Genomic DNA, 22,228 nt, shown 5'->3' on the forward strand with positions numbered 1-22,228 from the left:
TATATTGTATAGATATTCATTCACTATGTGCAGCACATCCTCTATATTGTATAGATATTCATTCACTATGTGCAGCACCCTCTATATTGTATAGATATTCATTCACTATGTGCAGCACATCCTCTATATTGTATAGATATACATTCACTGTGTGCAGCACCCTCTATATTGTATAGATATTCATTCACTATGTGCAGCACATCCTCTATATTGTATAGATATTCATTCACTATGTGCAGCACACCCTCTATATTGTATAGATATTCATTCACTATGTGCAGCACACATCCTCTATATTGTATAGATATTCATTCACTATGTGCAGCACATCCTCTATATTGTATAGATATTCATTCACTATGTGCAGCACATCCTCTATATTGTATAGATATACATTCACTGTGTGCAGCACCCTCTATATTGTATAGATATTCATTCACTATGTGCAGCACATCCTCTATATTGTATAGATATTCATTCACTATGTGCAGCACACCCTCTATATTGTATAGATATTCATTCACTATGTGCAGCACACACCCTCTATATTGTATAGATATTCATTCACTATGTGCAGCACCCTCTATATTGTATAGATATTCATTCACTATGTGCAGCACACCCTCTATATTGTATAGATATTCATTCACTATGTGCAGCACCCTCTATATTGTATAGATATTAATTCACTATGTGCAGCACCCTCTATATTGTATAGATATTCATTCACTATGTACAGCACACCCTCTATATTGTATAGATATTCATTCACTATGTGCAGCACATCCTCTATATTGTATAGATATTCATTCACTATGTGCAGCACACAGGGCTCCAGGGTGCGACCTATTAACTCGCATATGCGACTTAATTTCATAAAGTGCGAGTTAAAATGTAACCAGGTCGCGCTGGTGCGAGTTGGAAAAAAAGAGGGGACAAAAAGAAAATCCTCAATCGAAGATCACCTGACGCCTCTCTCTCTCTCTCTCGCTCCGTCTCTCTCTCTCCCTGGCTGCCTGCCTGCAGAGGCTATGCTCGGCCCCTCCCCTTCTCTTTCTCTTTCACTCAATACAGTACACACTTTATCGTTGGTGGTGGCTGGTGGGTCACACACGCAGACAGACAGACAGACAGACAGACAGACAGACAGACAGACAGACAGACAGACAGACAGACTCTCTCTCTCTCTCTCTCTCGCTCACATTGGATAGATATCACATATATACTAACCTTTCTTTGTATAACCGTGCTTTTTTCTGTTGTCATCTCGAACTGGATAATCTATAATCCACAGGTTGTTTGTTTGCTATTAGATTAGCTATTGATTAGCCATCGCTCGTGGATGTTTCCACCGTTGGTTACATTAACCTACTGTTACGTTAAAACAGCTGTGTGACTCGTTAAGTTCCTCAGTGCCCAAAATGCGCTTCTCACTTCATAGCCAATTAGCTCAAATGAACGGCAGCTGTAAACTTTTCTGCCTTTGGTGTCTCGTGTGTGTGTGTGTGTGTGTGTGTGTGTGTGTGTGTGTGTGTGTCTTTGGTGTGTGTGTGTGTGTGTGTGTGTGTGTGTGTGTGTGTGTGTGTGTGTTTGTGTGTGTGTGTGTGTGTGTGTGCGCGTGCGTGTGTGTGTGTGTGTGTGTGTGTCCAAGTGAACGTTTTCTGTTGATATCAAGCAGCTTACTTCCCAGTATCTCACTCTAAAACCATAAGGACAATTTTATTTTTCCATCCTGCATGAAAGCAGGCCTATTGCATTTAGTCTACGTTGTGCAAGTTTAAAGTCATAGTTCTATATTGCGTTTGTTAGCCGAGATATTCGTAAATCTTTCTTGAATTAATGTCTTTAGTTTGCAAATATTAACTTGAAGCAAAAATCCATAAAAACTAGGCTACAGCTTTTTTTTTATTTTTACTTAGCATGAGACATATTGTTATCGGTGTATTCAACAACATTATATCAAATATCAAAGGCTTTCCTAATATCACACAGCCTTAGTGCTGACCTATTTTTACTGCTGCTCATGCAGAGAAACCTAAAGTTCAGATTAAAATATTTAGCAAATATCAAGTTAGGGTCATTGTCAATCTTTACATCAAGGCAAATTGAAATGGCTTATGGTATGGAAATGAACACAACTGTCATCAGTATAATAAGGCTATGTATTAATACCACGCTAATACGCTATACAAAGAAAAATTTGGTGCTACCTAATTTCTGATTGTGCTACTTAATTAAAACGTAGGTGGCACCAGTGCTACCTGTGAAAAAGTTAGTCTGGAGCCCTGGCAGCACACCCTCTATATTGTATAGATATTCATTCACTATGTGCAGCACACATCCTCTATATTGTATAGATATTCATTCACTATGTGCAGCACACCCTCTATATTGTATAGATATTCATTCACTATGTGCAGCGCAGCACACACCCTCTATATTGTATAGATATTCATTCACTATGTGCAGCACATCCTCTATATTGTATAGATATTCATTCACTATGTGCAGCAAACACCCTCTATATTGTATAGATATTCATTCACTATGTGCAGCACACACCCTCTATATTGTATAGATATTCATTCACTATGTGCAGCACACATCCTCTATATTGTATAGATATTCATTCACTATGTGCAGCACACACCCTCTATATTGTATAGATATTCATTCACTATGTGCAGCACATCCTCTATATTGTATAGATATTCATTCACTATGTGCAGCACCCTCTATATTGTATAGATATTCATTCACTATGTGCAGCACACCCTCTATATTGTATAGATCTTCATTCACTATGTGCAGCACACACCCTCTATATTGTATAGATATTCATTCACTATGTGCAGCACACCCTCTATATTGTATAGATATTCATTCACTATGTGCAGCACCCTCTATATTGTGTTGAGATATTCTACCATACAGATTGGATAAAATTACATTGTAATCATTAAGAAAAGTTACATTGTGCCGCTTTAAAAGTATTAAAGGAGTAGTTCACCCCGAAAATGACTTTCTATTGATTACTCATGCCATGGAGACTTGAGTTCAATAATACTTTATGGTTTTTGTCGCATTCAAGACAAGACATTATAGTAAACTTACCATGACCCTTTCCCCATCCAGTGCCATACCATACATTTGGGTCCCCATCCGGAATGAATGGGGGTAAATTTACTATAATCCCATTTTTCTCTTGAGGAATGGGACAAATACAAAATTTTATTTTATTTTATTGAACTCAAGTCTCTATGGTGTGAGTAATCAATAGAGAAAAGGTCATTTTGGGGGTGAACTACTCCTTTAAGAAGAGCTTGCGATTAACTTATTGAAACCATTGGAACTACTCCTTTAAGAAGAGCTTGTGATTAACTTATTGAAACCATTGGAACGCAGCTTCTTTCATTCTTTCCTTTTTTGGAAAAAGTAACAGTTTTGGAAATACAAGGTTTCCACCAGACAGCGATGGAACGCCCTGCACACAGATGTTCAGATCAACATCCAATCCCAGGCCCCCGTGCTGAGACGTGCGTTCAGATTGATTGCGAGGCGTATCCTGTTTCCTATCCCTCATTCCGTTAGTTAAGTGTGCCTGCTATGCAATAGCAAAACACTTATTGTAATCCGCCACACTTAAGTCAGTAAGTAAGTAAGTAAGTAATGTTCTTGCAAATTTCGGCACGTAATAACTGCCGCACGATTTACACCACCGCCGCAATATATACATCAAAACGTGCGGCTCGGCCGGGAATGGGGTGCTATTACTTTTCTTTCCGATCCGCGTTACCATTGCGACGTAATTCGCAAAAAACGACGCCAAAAAACCCCATTCACTTAGAATGGGGGAAATTTCGGCACGTAATAACTGCCGCACGATTTACGCCACCCCCGCAATATATACATCAAAATGTGCGGCTCGGCCGGGAATGGTGTGCTATTACTTTTCTTTCCGATCCGCAATACGATTGCGATGTAATTCGCAAAAAACGACGCCCAAAAACCCCATTGACTTAGAATGGGGGAAAAAACCAGAAACTTTGGCGCCACAAAACTCAGCCATACTTTTGCCTAGCAACGTGATTTAAACTTTAAAATGCACACACAACTTTGGTCTTTTTCCGGTACAGACTCGCGGCTGGTGTCATATTTTTTTTTTCTCAAAACATTTTTTTTTCTCAATTTTTTTTCCCAAATTTTTTTTCCCCAAATTTTTTTTTCCCAAAAAATTTTTTTTTCTCAAAAATTTTTTTTCTCACATTTTTTTTCTCAAAAATTTTTTTTTCTCAAAAATGTTTTTTTCCTAAAATTTTTTTTTTCCCAAAAAATTTTTTTTCTCAAAAATTTTTTTTTTCCTAATTTTTTTTTCTCAAAAATCTTTTTTTTTCTTAAAAATCTTTTTTTTTCTCAAAAATCTTTTTTTCTCATTAAAAAATGTAACGCTAACACCAACCGCTACACAAGGTTGCACAGACTTAGTGAGCTGCAGGCACACTTAAAATTTCTTGGAAATTTTCTTTTCTAGTTTACTTTTCATTTCACCCCTGATGAGACATTTGCTACAGTCTGTTTGTGTGTGTGTGTGTGTGTGTGTGTGTGTGTGTGTGTGTGTGTGTGTGTGTGTGTGTGCACACGCACGTGCGGAAGCAATATGCAATTCATTCGATTTCTGTTTAATGAAAAGTAGGAAGGAAGTTCACATTATGCAACACGGACCTTACAAAACAGGATTCCATTACAGACTACAAAAGTGACACCTTACAAAACACCTTACAAAGTTCAGATTGAATCATTATAAACACCTTACAAAACACCTTACAAAGTTCAGATTGAATCATTATATTTGTCGGCTCAACGGTAACTGCAACAGTAGGCACCCGAGAAGTCTTTCCAAAATGGAAAGAATTTAAATAAATACAAATGAATACATTTATTGATACATGGTCTGAAATAAGGTCAAGTATACATGATTTTGAACATGCTTGAACATTTGACATTTATGGCCAAATATTAGATAAATTGCTACAAGTTGCTACAAAACATGTGGATGTCCACAGTCATTATGGGCTAGAACAAGGTGATGATGTGTGCATTTAGTTCTGATAAGATGTTTGAATGATTGAATCTCATTTAGTTCTGATAAGATGTTTGAATGATTGAATCTCATTTAGTTCTGATAAGATGTTTGAATGATTGAATCTCATTTAGTTCTGATAAGATGTTTGAATGATTGAATCTCATTTAGTTCTGATAAGATGTTTGAATGATTGAATCTCATTTAGTTCTGATAAGATGTTTGAATGATTGAATCTCATTTAGTTCTGATAAGATGTTTGAATGATTGAATCTCTTTTAGTTCTGATAAGATGTTTGAATGATTGAATCTCATTTAGTTCTGATAAGATGTTTGAATGATTGAATCTCTTTTAGTTCTGATAAGATGTTTGAATGATTGAATCTCTTTTAGTTCTGATAAGATGTTTGAATGATTGAATCTCATGTCAGAACTCTGGTCTTAACTCAGTGTTCAGTGAAATCCTCCGTGTTCAACAATGGTGGAAAAAGTACTCACAGTTTTTTACTTGAATAAAAGTATCAATACCGCAATGTAGAAATACTCTGTTACAAGTCTGGAATTCACTTTACTTGCGCAGAAGTACAAAAGTAGTGGTATCAAAATGTACTTGAACCAAAAGAACCAAAAGTACTCATTGTGCAGAATTTTCAAAACGTATAGAGGGCTGAAGTGGGTAATGTGTAATTGCAAGAATAATCAAAATCTACAAGTAACTAGTAACTAAAGTTTTCAAATACGTGTAGTGGTGTAAAAGTACAATATTTGCCCTTGAGATGTATTGGAGTAGAAGTAAAGTACTGAAAATTTGAAAAGATCCAGTAAAGTAAAAATAAAAAAGAATACCTCAAAAGTACCCAAGTACAGTACTTTCACCACTGGTGTTCATTTATCCATTTGTAATCCTTTACAGTCTACTGGTAAATCCATTCACTGGTTTTACAGTGTACTGGTACATCCATTCACTGGTTTTACAGTGTACTGGTAAATCAATTCACTGGTTTTACAGTGTACTGGTAAATCCATTCACTGGTTTTACAGTAAATCCATTCACTGTTTTACAGTCTACTGGTAAATCCATTCACTGGTTTTTACAGTGTACTGGTAAATCCATTGACTGGTTTTACAGTGTACTGGTAAATCCATTAACTGGTTTTAACAGTGTACTGGTACACCCATTGACTGTTTTTTACAGTGTACTGGTAAATCCATTGACTGGTTTTACAGTGTACTGGTAAATCCATTAACTGTTTTTTACAGTGTAATGGTACATCCATTCCCTGTTTTTACAGTGTACTGGTAAATTCATTGACTGGTTTTACAGTGTACTGGTAAATCCATTAACTGGTTTTAACAGTGTACTGGTACATCCATTGACTGTTTTTTACAGTGTACTGGTAAATCCATTGACTGGTTTTACAGTGTACTGGTAAATCCATTAACTGTTTTTTACAGTGTACTGGTAAATCCATTAACTGGTTTTAACAGTGTACTGGTACATCCATTCACTGTTTTTACAGTGTACTGGTAGTCTGGTAAATCCATTCACTGGTTTTACAGTGTACTGGTAAATCCATTCACTGGTGCTTGGCCTTCACTGCTGCTTTGAGTTTAGTGTACAGAAAGCCAAAATTCTGTGAAAGAAAAAGGAAAACACAAGCAAAATGAATATCGACAGGATGGTTCATGCATTGTGATGTAATCTTGTGGTATTTGTGCTTCATACACAAATGAATCCTTCTGTACAACAAGACGTGCATCGTGTTTGGAACCAACCTGGATGGCATAATAAATGATGTGTTTGGAACCAACCTGGATGTTATAATAAATGATGTGTTTGGAACCAACCTGGATGTTATAATAAATGATGTGTTTGGAACCAACCTGGATGGCATAATAAATGATGTGTTTCGAACCAACCTGGATGGTATAATAAATGATGTGTTTGGAACCAACCTGGATGTTATAATAAATGATGTGTTTGGAACCAACCTGGATGGTATAATAAATGATGTGTTTGGAACCAACCTGGATGGTATAATAAATGATGTGTTTGGAACCAACTTGGATGTTATAATAAATGATGTGTTTGGAACCAACCTGGATGTTATAATAAATGATGTGTTTGGAACCAACCTGGATGGTATAATAAATGATGTGTTTGGAACCAACCTGGATGTTATAATAAATGATGTGTTTGGAACCAACCTGGATGGTATAATAAATGATGTGTTTGGAACCAACCTGGATGTTATAATAAATGATGTGTTTGGAACCAACCTGGATGGCATAATAAATGATGTGTTTGGAACCAACCTGGATGTTATAATAAATGATGTGTTTGGAACCAACCTGGATGGCATAATAAATGATGTGTTTGGAACCAACCTGGATGGTATAATAAATGATGTGTTTGGAACCAACCTGGATGTTATAATAAATGATGTGTTTGGAACCAACCTGGATGTTATAATAAATGATGTGTTTGGAACCAACCTGGATGGTATAATAAATGATGTGTTTGGAACCAACCTGGATGGCATAATAAATGATGTGTTTGGAACCAACCTGGATGTTATAATAAATGATGTGTTTGGAACCAACCTGGATGTTATAATAAATGATGTGTTTGGAACCAACCTGGATGTTATAATAAATGATGTGTTTGGAACCAACCTGGATGTTATAATAAATGATGTGTTTGGAACCAACCTGGATGTTATAATAAATGATGTGTTTGGAACCAACCTGGATGTTATAATAAATGATGTGTTTGGAACCAACCTGGATGGTATAATAAATGATGTGTTTGGAACCAACCTGGATGGCATAATAAATGATGTGTTTGGAACCAACCTGGATGGTATAATAAATGATGTGTTTGGAACCAACCTGGATGGCATAATAAATGATGCCCAAGTAAGCTGCGATGCAACCTCCCAGGAACAAATCAAAGGCTGCAGGCTTCACTCTGATGAGAAAGAGAAAAACTACTTTCAACAAATAATCCTATTTACATAAAAGCCTTTATCTAAGTATCAAAATCCCTCCATGCCGTTAAGTAACTAAAATAAGGCGTGCTGAGATAACTATAGAACAGTGAAGTCATGACTCGCTCATCCCCTGGTTCCACGGAAGTAATTTCTCTATGGAGAATAACTTTGAGTCATCTTAAATCGTCTCATATAAGCATTGCGGTACAAAAATAAACAAACTGTCTCTGTGGTATTGTCGGGGAGGTGGCTCTGTATGGTTCATGATAGTCAGTCACTCATATTTGATAGTCTGTTTCTGGTGAAAATGTAACTAATTCAACAACAGTAACATTAGCGTTTTCTCACCATCAGTTGATTCTTCACATCCATATGAGTCAAACCGCTGAGATCATTTGATTATAATTGGAACACAGTTCTTATATGACGCCATATGAAAAATGTCTATGGGAATTCAGAATGGGGGAAGAAAACCACGAACCAGTTAGGATGTGTAAATTACGTCACACTTCACTACTCTATTACTACCAGTAAGACTCCCTAATCGGGAGATAAGCGACCGTCAGGTCACATGTATACAAAAATAGGTCCATTGATGTTGTTGTCTTGTGACTGTGAACAATTGCACAATTTTGAAATTTACTATTTAGCGTTCTGGTCTGTTGAAATGGCATTGGCATTAACCCATTTAGGCCTAAATTAGAAATTAGCCTACAAAAACAAATATGTTGCTACATACTGTACATGTACTGTAAGCCCCTCCCATACACTAAAATGTGTTCCCGGCCTGATAATCTCCTGGACTTGAACTCCAAGCCATCCTTATATTATTACCTGTACATCATCATTACCTGTACATCATCATTACCTGTACATCATCATTACCTGTACATCATCATTACCTGTACATCATCCTTACCTGTACATCATCATTACCTGTACATCATCATTACCTGTACATCATCATTACCTGTACATCATCATTGGTTGGTTCATTTGATCAAAGAAGGTCATATCAGGATCCCTGTGAGGGAAAACACTCAGGATCAGTAAGCAGCTTGGAGCCATGTGACCTCTGGCCCATACAGGGGTCATCAATGACCGTACATGGACATACAGTATGTGTCCTCTGGCCAGGCAGGGGTCATCAATGACCATACATGGACATACAGTATGTGACCACTGGTCCATACAGGGGTCATCAATGACCATACATGGACATACAGTATGTGACCTCTGGCCCATACAGGGGTCATCAATGACCATACATGGACATACAGTATGTGACCTCTGGCCAGGCAGGGGTCATCAATGACCATACATGGACATACAGTATGTGACCACTGGCCCATACAGGGGTCATCAATGACCATACATGGACATACAGTATGTGACCTCTGGCCAGGCAGGGGTCATCAATGACCATACATGGACATACAGTATGTGACCACTGGTCCATACAGGGGTCATCAATGACCATACATGGACATACAGTATGTGACCTCTGGCCAGGCAGGGGTCATCAATGACCATACATGGACATACAGTATGTTACCTCTGGCCCATACAGGGGTCATCAATGACCGTACATGGACATACAGTATGTGACCTCTGGCCAGGCAGGGGTCATCAATGACCATACATGGACATACAGTATGTCACCTCTGGCCAGGCAGGGGTCATCAATGACCGTACAAGGACATACAGTATGTGACCACTGGTCCATACAGGGGTCATCAATGACCATACATGGACATACAGTATGTGACCTCTGGTCCATACAGGGGTCATCAATGACCATACATGGACATACAGTATGTGACCACTGGTCCATACAGGGGTCATCAATGACCATACATGGACATACAGTATGTGACCACTGGCCCATACAGGGGTCATCAATGACCATACATGGACATACAGTATGTGACCTCTGGCCAGGCAGGGGTCATCAATGACCATACATGGACATACAGTATGTGACCACTGGTCCATACAGGGGTCATCAATGACCGTACATGGACATACAGTATGTGACCTCTGGCCAGGCAGGGGTCATCAATGACCATACATGGACATACAGTATGTGACCTCTGGCCAGGCAGGGGTCATCAATGACCGTACAAGGACATACAGTATGTGACCACTGGTCCATACAGGGGTCATCAATGACCATACATGGACATACAGTATGTGACCTCTGGTCCATACAGGGGTCATCAATGACCGTACATGGACATACAGTATGTGTCCCTGGATAAGGCTTGGCTGGTCAGTGGCATGTTTTAGATGTTCTGTTTTACACACCATTACAATGTTCTTATTATTTTTATATCATAAGACCCAATTACTGAAAGTCAAGTCTCCAGGATGTCTTTAGAATATGTATGACACTGATTTACTGTGACACTATGGCACATTATGAGTCCAAATTGTTTCATTTTACACTCTTGCGAGTTAAATTAAACACTTGCATTACTTAAGTTACAAGAAGTGTACACCAGGCCAAGGACCCCTTAGTTGAGAGAGAGATGAAGCAGGGACCCCCACAACCTGTTCATAGATTCCATATAGCTTTGTTGTTTGACGGCACAATCATCAGTGTATGTTGGATTCATGTCAATTTTTGTTTTCAGATATTTAACCACTTGAACCATCAATACTTAATAAACTTGACCTTTCACTCTGTACTTAGTCTGCTCTTTTTCCCCTCTACACCAAACCTCTTGCCAAAAATAGCCGATCTAAAAATAGTAGATCTGCTATTTTTGGCTAATGTTCTCACAAAGATTTGAAGGACCCCCTGCAGTAACTCTGAGGACCCCCTAGGGGTCCCGGACCCCCTGCAGTAACCCTGAGGACCCCCTAGGGGTCCCGGACCCCCTGTTAAAGACCCTTGGTTTAGACCAGTACCTCCTGTCCTGTTTGAAGGTGTGTCTGTGGACCTGTCTGAGGTAGCGTCTGAACTCCTGCTCCAGAGAGTTGACCAGCAGGACCTGCTGAGGCTCCTTGTCCAGCAGCTGAGCGGCGCGGGGGAGCGAGGTCAGGACGGACATCAGGCTGGACACACGACTGTCCTGGAAGTCCTGAAACATACAGTAACCCAACGTTAACCCTAACCCTGAAACATACAGTAACCCAACGTTAACCCTAACCCAACGTTAACCCTAACCCTAACCCTAACCCTAACCCAACGTTAGGTCAGGACGGACATCAGGCTGGACACACGGCTGTCCTGGAAGTCCTGAAACATACAGTCAACAACAGTCCTCCAATGTTAACACAAAACAACAGTCCTCCAACGTTAACACAAAACAACAGTCCCCCAACGTTAACACAAAACAACAGTCCTACAACAACAGTCCTACAACAACAGTCCCCCAACGTTAACACAAAACAACAGTCCTACAACAACAGTCCCCCAACGTTAACACAAAACAACAGTCCTACAACAACAGTCCTCCAACGTTAACACAAAACAAGGCCTAAAGACACTGGACACTGAGGCGTTGCGAGGCATTGTGAGCATGTAGGTCGGCTTCACAATTTCTGCCTCTAATATTTGAACAATTTGGCCAAACACATCTAAAATATATAATTAAGAAGTAGTGAAAATAACCGATCTACAAACTCACAACATGGTGTGTTGAGGGCTTTGTAGCTCTCCTTTTTTCAAACTAGTTTGGGTCCCTATTCACAGCAAATGAGGGACCTTTACTGCATTATAAGGTTGAAATGGTTATGGAACACACATGAACTGCAATGCCTTCAAAGTAACACCAGAGGTCAGCACACCCCCTCCCAAACGGACTAGTGAGAATCTTACCATGTGGCCTTTGAAAATCTGAAGGTCTTTGGGTGAACCCTGGAAAACAAGCAAGGTTAGTCAGTGTTCTGATGATATGATTAATTTATTGATATGATTAATTAACTTATAGCAAGCTTAGTCAGTGTTCTGATGATATGATTAATTTATTGATATGATTAATTAACTTATAGCAAGCTTAGTCAGTGTTCTGTTGGTATGATTAATTTATTGATACGATTAATTAACTTATAGCAAGCGTTAGTCAGTGTTCTGTTGGTATGATTCATTTATTGATATGATTAATTAACTTATAGCAAGCTTAGTCAGTGTTCTGATGGTATGATTAATTTATTGATATGATTAATTAACTTATAGCAAGCTTAGTCAGTGTTCTGATGGTATGATTAATTTATTGATATGATTAATTAACTTATAGCAAGCTTAGTCAGTGTTCTGTTGGTATGATTAATTTATTGATATGATTAATAGTGCGACGATTCGTAAGGATCAAAGCGAGTTCAGGGGGCGGTCCCAAGGGAGCGCGCGCGCGGAGGGGGGTGGGTCACTAGGTCCTGCCCCCCCCCCTTACCCATAGTTCTTAGGGAAGTCAGATGGTGGGACTCAGTCTTGTTGCATAGCACTGCTGCTTGCTACCATGCTGCAGTACACACACAAGTGCCACACTTGTTGCTTGCAGGTAGCTGTGCTGCTGCCCACCGCTTGGAGAGGGTGCCTAACTTGGCTGAGTATTTCTGTCTGTTTCTGCTATTTTTCTATCGCTCAATTCATGTATGTTCAATGACCATACATGAAGCTAGTTAACATTTGTTTGTTAGGTTTCTTTAGAACTTGATTATATTGTGTTTTTCTCTAGATAGATATCCATTTACATTGTTATATTGCTGTTAATGTACTGACCTATTATCTTGTTTATTATTGCGATGTTGTATCTGCTTATTGTAAGTCGCTTTGGATTAAAAGCGTCTGCTAAATGCCTAAACTGTAAACTGTAAACTGTAAACTTAGCTGCCAAACTAAGAAGCTGTGTTCTTGGCCAGGTTGTATGGGAAGTTTGAGATTGTTATTCTGGTAATCGCTGAATTCTAAACTGCTGTTTCAAGGTTCAGATTCTTGCTATCGTTGCTGGTGCCTAGCTGATTTCTGTACTTTCAGTTTGTTGCTAAAGCTATGTTAAAGGTGTTACAGGCTTGCTAAAGTTGCTAAAGGTAAACTCAGTATCATAGAAGTTGGCTGTGGCTACGGGCTAAATGCTAACTTATTTCGTGCCCTGGTGGGCCTTTACTGGGCTACCATGAGTTAAAGTAATCTCAGTCGTTGGGTTTGTCGATAACCATGTCAGTACTTTGCAACGGCGCGGGCCGTATCGGCTAGCGCGGAACAACAGGTTTAATGTATAGTCAGCTAGGAGCTAGCTGGTGGCTATTGCTAGCCGGCTATTTCGGTAAGGATGCTGTTAGCTGGTAAATCAATGTGCTAGCCATTAGAGCGGCGGCCCGCGTGAAAACACAGCCCCGTAGCAGATAATGAATCACGCTAGGAGGATTCAGTTTGTAGGTTGCAGGTGTCTGTAAACGGCAGAGTTCACCTAGCTCCTGAGCTAGCCGAGTTACGTCAAGCGGTGATTTACGGCATGACGTTCGGCAGCAAATACTAAGCGCTGCGTGTGGGAAATGTAGTTCTTTATCATGCCAAGCCTCGGCGTCGTGCTAGTAGCAAGCTTCGCCCGCAGCGTGCTTAATCTAGTTAGTAGTATGGGGCCTATATTGCTTCTGCCTCGCCTCGGGTTATGTGTATGTTTTCCTCTTTTTGCACTGGCCGTCTTAACAGCTGCTGCTTATGAGGTGCTAGTTGCTATACCTTAGCAGCTACTAAATGGTTCCTGTCGCTTCTTGGACCATAGTAGGGCTGCTGCCATTTACCGTGGCGTAGAAGCCCTCGCGGGAGGAACTATTAAAAACAGTATTCGCCTCTCTTTGAGAAGCCTATTAAGGATGTTTTCCGTGTGAGCTCCTGGGAGGAGGAAAACCCGCAGGCTATACAGTTTACGTGCGAACTTGTTTTGCTTCCGCTAACACAGTCGTGCCTGTCTGTCCTGACGTCACCAGTTGAACTCGCTAGTGCATGCAGGGAATCGTAGTCTACTCTAAATGCTCGATAGACCACCCTCCCTCCCTCCCATCCAGCTAAACATTCTCTTTCAGTTTCAGCATCCATCAGCTGTAGCTTTTCCTCGCATCGTAGGCTTTTAGTTGATAAGTTCTAAGTTGTCAGCGGTACTGCTATACTAAATGCTATAAAAACCAGCAAGTTATTGTTTCTACTGCATGTCAAGCTGTTAACAGGGTGTTGAGTGTTTTCTGCTAACATGTTGTCATTACTGCTCCAGTATGGCAGCTCCAGGCTAAAGCGGCACAGGTCCAGCTAAATCACTTTCTTAACAGCGTCTCGCTGCGGCGACTATAAGGGCGCGGCTAACACCAGGTCTACGTTTTAACTTCAGGTTCCTAACCTAACATTATGTTTATTTTTCAGGTTTCCTAACCCTAACATCAGGTCTATCTTTCAGCTTCGGGCTAAAGCCGACACATAGCGACAGCTACAGCAGGTCGTCTTTGCAGCGTCGCACGGCAGCTGCGGGGTGTTTCTACTGCATGTTAAGCTGCTACCAGTGTTTCAGAAGTTAAAGGGGTTTAACTCAAATATTTGTTGCAAACTAAGGTTATAGTACTGGGTCACATAGCACACCGTATGTTCTAGTGGTGTTTCCGTAGCCGCTGCACTTGGCTTCAGTACTGTTTTCCTTCAGCTCATGCTAAAGCTAATACTTGCTGGTTGCTATTCATCCTGTCTATTATTCCAGCTTCAGGCCGGCGTGGCTGCAGGCCCACGGCTAGGACAGCAGGTTATCATGGCAGCTTTAGCTGCAGGTTCCACTAATCATGTCATGAAGGTTATGTTTCTAGCTTCGTCTAATGTTGTGTGCGGCTGGGAGTCCAGTCGGGAGTCGGTCGGCACCACGGAGGGTATCGCTGCGACGGCCACAGCTGCTTCCGCTGCTGCCTTGGGACAGCCGGCCCGCCAGCCTCCTGACTTCCCGGCGGCCCGCGAGCCCACGACGGAGGCACGTAGGGCACAGGCTCATCTTCCGGGGGGAGCGGCACACCGACACCGCCGTCACGCCGCAAAGGAACGCCAGTTCTAGCGCCAACGGCGGGAGCCAGTTTTCTCGCCAGCGACGGCTGCCCTGGAAGCACGGCGGAGCCAGACTCTAGCAGGTAAATAGCAGCGCATTTGCTTGTTAAGTTCTGTCAGGGTGCAGTCGCTCTAAGCTGGGGAATTTACGCATATCGGTTGGGCCACGTTTTGGTATGGTTTGACTTTAAAAGTCAAGAGATGGGTTGTAGAGTTTCTTATGTGTGCATCAGCAAACTCTGCAGCAGAATTAACTCACTTTTCCGTCCTGTATTTCCATGCTGAAACACCTGGCTGTCCGCCCGATGTCTGCCCCAACGACCCTCTGTTCCATGACGCATGCTGGTTCGCCGCGAGACTGAGGGAGCAGGGCCAGAGTGAAGGCGTCGCGCCATCTCTCTACACGCCGCATTCCCTGCGGAGCGGAGCAGTTTCGGCAGCGGTGCCCCGGGCGTGGAGCAGCTTCAGCGGCGGCGCTCCGGGCGCCCTCGGGCTCAGCCAGATGCCCTGAGGAGCCACACTCTAGCAGGTAAATAGCAACGCATTCGCTTGTTCGATTCTGTGAGCGTTCAGCCGCTCTCTAAGCTTGCTAATAATAGGCAACCATAGTTACATGGCAGCGTCTTACTTGTACTGAATGGGGCTTTAGCCGCTCTCTAGGCTTGCATAGCTTGCCTTTAAAGGTCAAGACGGGTATCTCGTGGAGATTCTCATATGTGCAGCAGCAGACTCTGCAGCAGAGCGCTCCGTGGGCTGCGAAAATTTCTCTGTGATCCTAAAAGTCAGCGTCCTTAGGCGTGGTTTCATTGTTATGGTCAGCTAAAGCTAAGATTGTAATTTCTGCGGCAAGCACATGCGGTCACCAAGGCCAGGCTTAAGATGCGACTAGCACATGGCCTCTGAAGATTGCAGCTCGCAGTTTAAGCAGGGAAGGTACACCAGTGTCAGTCGCAGAACTAATTCTCCCTTCTGTCCTTTCATGTCCATGCTGAACACCGGGCCGTCTGCCCGACGTCCTCGTCACACGACCCCCGGAGAGAGCTGCCAGATTTGCGGCCCGCCCCTCTTCACTCTGCATTCTCTCCGGATCGGAGCAGCCACACCACCAGCACTTCTGGTGCCCTCAGCTAACTCAAGATCCTGCACGCCAAGCTATCAAGCACACACAACACAGGACTGACCGAAGCGTAATGGTTCCAAGCTGGAGTTGGACGCGTTTCAGTTAACGCTTCTGCTGCTGATGTTAATAGTGCTGCAGGCACTATTAGCAGGGTTGTTCCATAGGGTTTTATTTGCTGCTTCTGTTGCGTTACTCGGGGCTCGCGCCCCTGATAGGTTGCGGGCCACGATAAATATTACGCTTTAATATTTCAATCATCGCTGCAAGTTATAAATTCTATCATGCAAAAGCTAGGTGGTTGCTGGGGTGTTAGTTAGGTAGGATGTGAAGCTGTATGGCGCTGTAGTTATTTGAATTAAAGGTTTCATCGCTGCTTCTGGTTCTGCTGTCTATATATATATACGTCCATGTTGCTGCTCCCGCTTTCTCTAGGGTGTTTTAGTATGGCTTCAGTTAGATTGCAGTATATCGTTATAGTCAGCAGTACCACCTTCCTCACCGTTGGTTCGGTCTGCCAGCTGCTAACATTCTTAATTATTAAATTGCTTTAGCAGTACTTATAGCGTTTTGGCAAGCTGCCAATATCATTGCTTAGTATTTTGCTTAGTAATATTCGCTCTGCCAGATGCTAATATGCTTAATTATTATTTTTGCGTTAGCAGGAAAGGCAGTTCATAGTTGCCCCGCAGTAATGATAATTTAATCGCTAGAGTCACAGCAGAGCTGCCTTCCTCGCAGTTGGCTAGCACTGGCATGGGATTCTGAGATTTTGGCGTGCTTTGGGGGTTTGTAGTTTTGGGGGGTATCGGGCCAGGGCTCGCTGTAATTAGATTATGCCCTCGATGCTCATGGTAACATGAGGATCGTGGGTTCAGCGAGCCATGGCCCGAGGCAGAACCCCATGCCAAACCATGCTAACTTAGGCTATAGATTCTAGGCTGTCTTATAGTAGAGCTAAGGTAGGCTGCCAATACTATGCGCTTAGATATAGGCTTAGATTCTATGCTGTCTCTATAGTAGGGTGCTCAATATGCCATGTTGTGTGATGCTTGCTTTCTGCTTCATTCTGGTCAATAAAGTATATCTTAACCCAAGTGATCGTCTCCTGAAATAGTGCGACGATTCGTAAGGATCAAAGCGAGTTCAGGGGGCGGTCCCAAGGGAGCGCGCGCGCGGAGGGGGGTGGGTCACTAGGTCCTGCCCCCCCCCCTTACCCATAGTTCTTAGGGAAGTCAGATGGTGGGACTCAGTCTTGTTGCATAGCACTGCCCCGCCACCACCCCAGCGCCACCTTCAGGTTCTGCCTTAGATCCCCCTCGGGGGGTATCGGGCCAGGGCTCGCTGTAATTAGATTATGCCCTCGATGCTCATGGTAACATGAGGATCGTGGGTTCAGCGAGCCATGGCCCGAGGCAGAACCCCATGCCAAACCATGCTAACTTAGGCTATAGATTCTAGGCTGTCTTATAGTAGAGCTAAGGTAGGCTGCCAATACTATGCGCTTAGATATAGGCTTAGATTCTATGCTGTCTCTATAGTAGGGTGCTCAATATGCCATGTTGTGTGATGCTTGCTTTCTGCTTCATTCTGGTCAATAAAGTATATCTTAACCCAAGTGATCGTCTCCTGAAATTAACTTATAGCAAGCTTAGTCAGTGTTCTGTTGATATGATTAATTTATTGATATGATGAATTAACTTATAGCAAGCTTAGTCAGTGTTCTGATGGTATGATTAATTTATTGATATGATGAATTAACTTATAGCAAGCGTTAGTCAGTGTTCTGATGGTATGATTAATTTATTGATATGATTAATTAACTTATAGCAAGCTTAGTCAGTGTTCTGTTGGTATGATTAATTTATTGATATGATTAATTAACTTATAGCAAGCTTAGTCAGTGTTCTGTTGGTATGATTAATTTATTGATACGATTAATTAACTTATAGCAAGCGTTAGTCAGTGTTCTGTTGGTATGATTAATTTATTGATATGATTAATTAACTTATAGCAAGCGTTAGTCAGTGTTCTGATGATATGATTAATTAACTTATAGCAAGCGTTAGTCAGTGTTCTGATGATACGATTAATTAACTTATAGCTTTTACATTCAGTGATTATGTGTTCTTTTTCATCCCAGTGGTGGAAAGTAACTAAGTAAATGTACTCAAGTACTGTACAATTTGAGGTGATTTTACTTTACTGGAGTATTGCCAATATTTCCAATACTTTTACTTCTGCTCCACAACATTTCAGATGCAACTATTATACTTTGACTCCACCAAATGCAGTGTGACTTCGTCCTTACAGACTATTTCCACATTGCAGTATTGATGCTTTTACTTGAATAAAACATTATAGAACTTTGTTCCACCAGTGGATTGTGTTTGTGTGTGTATGGTGTATGTTATTACCTTGTCATGTTACTGTATGTTACTGTATGTTACTACCTTGTCAGAGAGGTTGAACATGAAGCGTGCCAGGGTTTCTGCTATGATGATGTTATGTATGTACAGTATGTTACTGTATGTATGTTATGTATGTATGTTACTGTATGTTATGTATGTACAGTATGTTACTGTATGTTACTGTATGTATGTTATGTATGTATGTTACAGTATGTTACTGTATGTACAGTATGTTACAGAACGTACAGTATGTTACTGTATGTACAGTATGTTACTGTATGTTACTGTATGTTACTGTATGTTACTGTATGTTAATACCTTGTCAGAGAGGTTGTACATGAAGCGTGCCAGGGTTTCTGCTATAATGATGTTATGTATGTACTGTATGTTACTGTATGTTACTGTATGTTACTGTATGTATGTTATGTATGTATGTTACTGTATGTTATGTATGTACAGTATGTTACTGTATATTACTGTATGTTACTGTATGTTACTGTATGTTATGTATGTACAGTATGTTACAGTATATTACAGTATGTTACTGTATGTTATGTATGTACAGTATGTTACTGTATATTACTGTATGTTACTGTATGTTACTGTATGTTATGTATGTACAGTATGTTACTGTATGTTACTGTATGTTACTCTATGTTACTGTATGTTACTGTATATTAATACCTTGTCAGAGAGGTTGTACATGAAGCGTGCCAGGGTTTCTGCTATAACGATGCCGTTACGCTTCAGTTTCCTGAAGTCCACCTGAGACCTGTGAGAGGACCATCCACATGTGAACAATATGTAGGGCAGGGGTCTTCAACATTTTCAGGCCAAGGACCCTCTTAGTTGAGAGAGAGATGAAGCAGGGACCCCCCACGACCTTTTCATAGATTATAATTTAATCGTTTGACAGCACAATCATCAGTGTATTTTGGATTCATGTAAATTTGTGTTCAGATATTTAACCACTTGAACCGTCAATACTTAATAAACTTGACCTTTCAGACTCTTACTTAGTGTGCTCCTTTTCCCCCTCTACAGCAAACCTATTCACCAAAAATAGCCGATCTACAAGCTCATTACATCGTTGTGAGCTTGTAGATCTGCTATCTTTGGCTAATGTTCTCAGGATATGGACGCTAGGGTTCAAGTGGTTAATATAAAAAAGGAGAAAAAGGTTTCTATCACACAAAGATTTGGAGGACCCCCTGTAGTAACTCTGAGGACCCCCTAGGGGTCTCTGACCCCCTGTTGAAGACCCTTGATGATCGTGGCCTTTTACCTGATGATTAATCGTCATACCAGGCCTGGCATTTCGTTAGAGGCCTGGTATGACTTGGACAAATGTGTCCGTGGCAAGAGTTGGTTTTGTCTGTGGTAAATGTTGTACTTTTTCCACAGGGTTAGTGCATGTCAGTGTCCTGGTTCTCTTCAGAATGTGTATGACACTGATTTACTGTGACACTATAGCATGTTATGAGTCCACTAGTAGTAGTGGTTCTCTAATGTTTTGTTTGCAAGCCAAAGACCCCCACCTGTTATGTTCAATCAGGGCTATCTCTTTATGTGTTTCTGGTAATGTTATTGTCCACTCAGCTTGTATGTCCGTGGCAAAGAAATCATTTTGACAAAAATGCTCAGGTCTTAATGGGTTCATAATTGTTTTTTTTCTGACGATTATGCCAAAAGATTATTGGAATTATCTCACATAATGGTAATTGCGACAGGTCCTATGAATATGAAGTGACACAGTTGTTTGGCACTGTATTGATAGTTGTGCTTGTGATAGTATAGCTATTGTTTTTTTAAGTATGGCTGTTTCACTTATGAGCATTGAATGTTTTTGACACTTTATCTTTGTTCCCTTTCTTTGGTGTACCACCGTACACTGTTTTTTACTTTTCATACTTTGTAAATATCCTTAAAGGGACTACACCATGCTTTTAAAACTCTATTTTTTGAATAAATATATGCTCAAAATTGAGTCTTAGACAGGTTTTAACCCTCAACAAACACTCTGACCATTCCTTTTGTTTCTACTAGCTGTGCTATAATTAGGCTCTGCAGCTGCAATACCAAAACAGCCTTTGTTTGCTCAGGGGCGCATCTAGTGGGGTTTTTCCACCCCTCCCCCCTCCCCTCCTCTCCACTCCTCCAACGTTGACAACACATAATGTTAATATTGGGCCAATACAAAAATAGGATAATGTTGCAGCTCTGATTATAGCCTACTGTAGGCCTATGTTGTATGATATAAGCCTACTGTCAAATGACACAGGGCGACCGTTGCTAGACCAGACATTAGAGAACGTTAATCTACATTAGACAATCAACCCCACCCGCATTGTATTTATGTATAATGTATAAAAATGTATGAAATATAACAGCCCATAAACCATAAAACTGTCTTGGCGACTCACAAATGGGTCCCGACCCAGTGTTTGGGAAACAGAGGGAAGCATCCATTTCATATAATAGTAAAGTACGTTCAGAAGTTTGGGGACAGTGAGGGGAGAGGCGGTATGTGCCCTCTGTTGCCGGCCAGCTCCCTCTATAGCCTGGCCACCCGGACACCGCGGCTCGCTCGGCGGCGAGCTCCCACCCGGCCACCGCGGCCGGCCACCGCGGCGAGCTCCCACCCGGCCAACGCGGCGAGCTCCCACCCGGCCACCGCGGCAAGCTCCACGGCGAGCTCCCACCCGGCCAACGCGGCGAGCTCCGTGGCGAGCTCCCACCCGGCCACCGCGGCTCGCTCCGTCACTGGATTGAAAATTTAGGCCCAGGCTTCAGAAGGCCTCGGATCATTAAAAATTGTCTTTTGTTTCCTTGTTAGAAGAGACGAAGCTTGGGTCCTCGCAGTCTATAACGTCACATATATAGTGCAATCCAGGAACGTTAAGACTTCTCCTTGGACATGTTGATAGCAAAAATGTTGATAGAATAAAAGAAGGAAATGACTCTGTCTACTATACATGGAGGCAGAGTGAGAGCACTGAGTGAGCAGTAATGGCGGCCCCAGAACAGTAAGCCAGCTGCAGATGGAGGTGGAGGCTAAGCAAATTAGAAACAAATGAGGGGCTGGGAAAGACACCATGGTCAGAAATAGGACTTTGTGAGGATAGAAGGTGCCAGTGGGACCCCAAAAAAAGGTTTTAAAATAGAAAAAGTGAAAATTCATGGTGTAGGTCCTTTAAACTGCTGTGCTGTCTCCAGGTGACAGATTTTCCCCCTTGGGATAATAAAGGTATCTATCTACCTACCTACCTACCTACCTGCCTGCCTGCCTGCCTGCCTGCCTGCCTACCTACCTACACATCCACCCACCTACCCACCTACCTACCTACCTACCTACCTACCTACCTACCTACCTACCTACCTACCTACCTACCTATCTATCTATCCATCCATCCACCCAATCTATCTATCTATCTATCTATCTACCTACCTACCTACCTACCTACCTATCTATCTATCTATCTATCTACCTAACTACCTACCTACCTACCTACCTGCCTGCCTGCCTACCTACCTACCTACCTACCTATCTACCTACCTACCTACCCATACATCCACCCACCCACCCACCTACCTACCTACCTACCT

At 41.7% G+C, this 22,228-nt stretch overlaps 1 protein-coding gene across 1 annotated transcript in view; it reads right to left on the minus strand.

The window, feature by feature from the left end:
• Positions 1-6,601: 6,601 nt before the first annotated feature.
• LOC308287278 (BOS complex subunit ncln) overlaps positions 6,602-22,228 on the minus strand; it is a gene marked incomplete at its 5' end in the record, with an annotated part of 37,660 nt that continues 22,033 nt past the window's right edge. The window contains 6 exons of the mRNA XM_080728394.1: positions 6,602-6,714; positions 7,973-8,051; positions 9,044-9,097; positions 10,987-11,159; positions 11,900-11,938; positions 19,307-19,394. Coding sequence (XP_080584520.1) covers positions 6,658-6,714; positions 7,973-8,051; positions 9,044-9,097; positions 10,987-11,159; positions 11,900-11,938; positions 19,307-19,394 — 490 coding nt within the window. The 3' untranslated portion in view covers positions 6,602-6,657. The remainder of the gene's footprint in view (positions 6,715-7,972; positions 8,052-9,043; positions 9,098-10,986; positions 11,160-11,899; positions 11,939-19,306; positions 19,395-22,228) is intronic.

The sequence above is a fragment of the Nannobrachium achirus genome (assembly GCF_963921795.1).
Source record: "Nannobrachium achirus genome assembly, chromosome: 6".
Lineage (NCBI taxonomy): Eukaryota > Metazoa > Chordata > Actinopteri > Myctophiformes > Myctophidae > Nannobrachium > Nannobrachium achirus.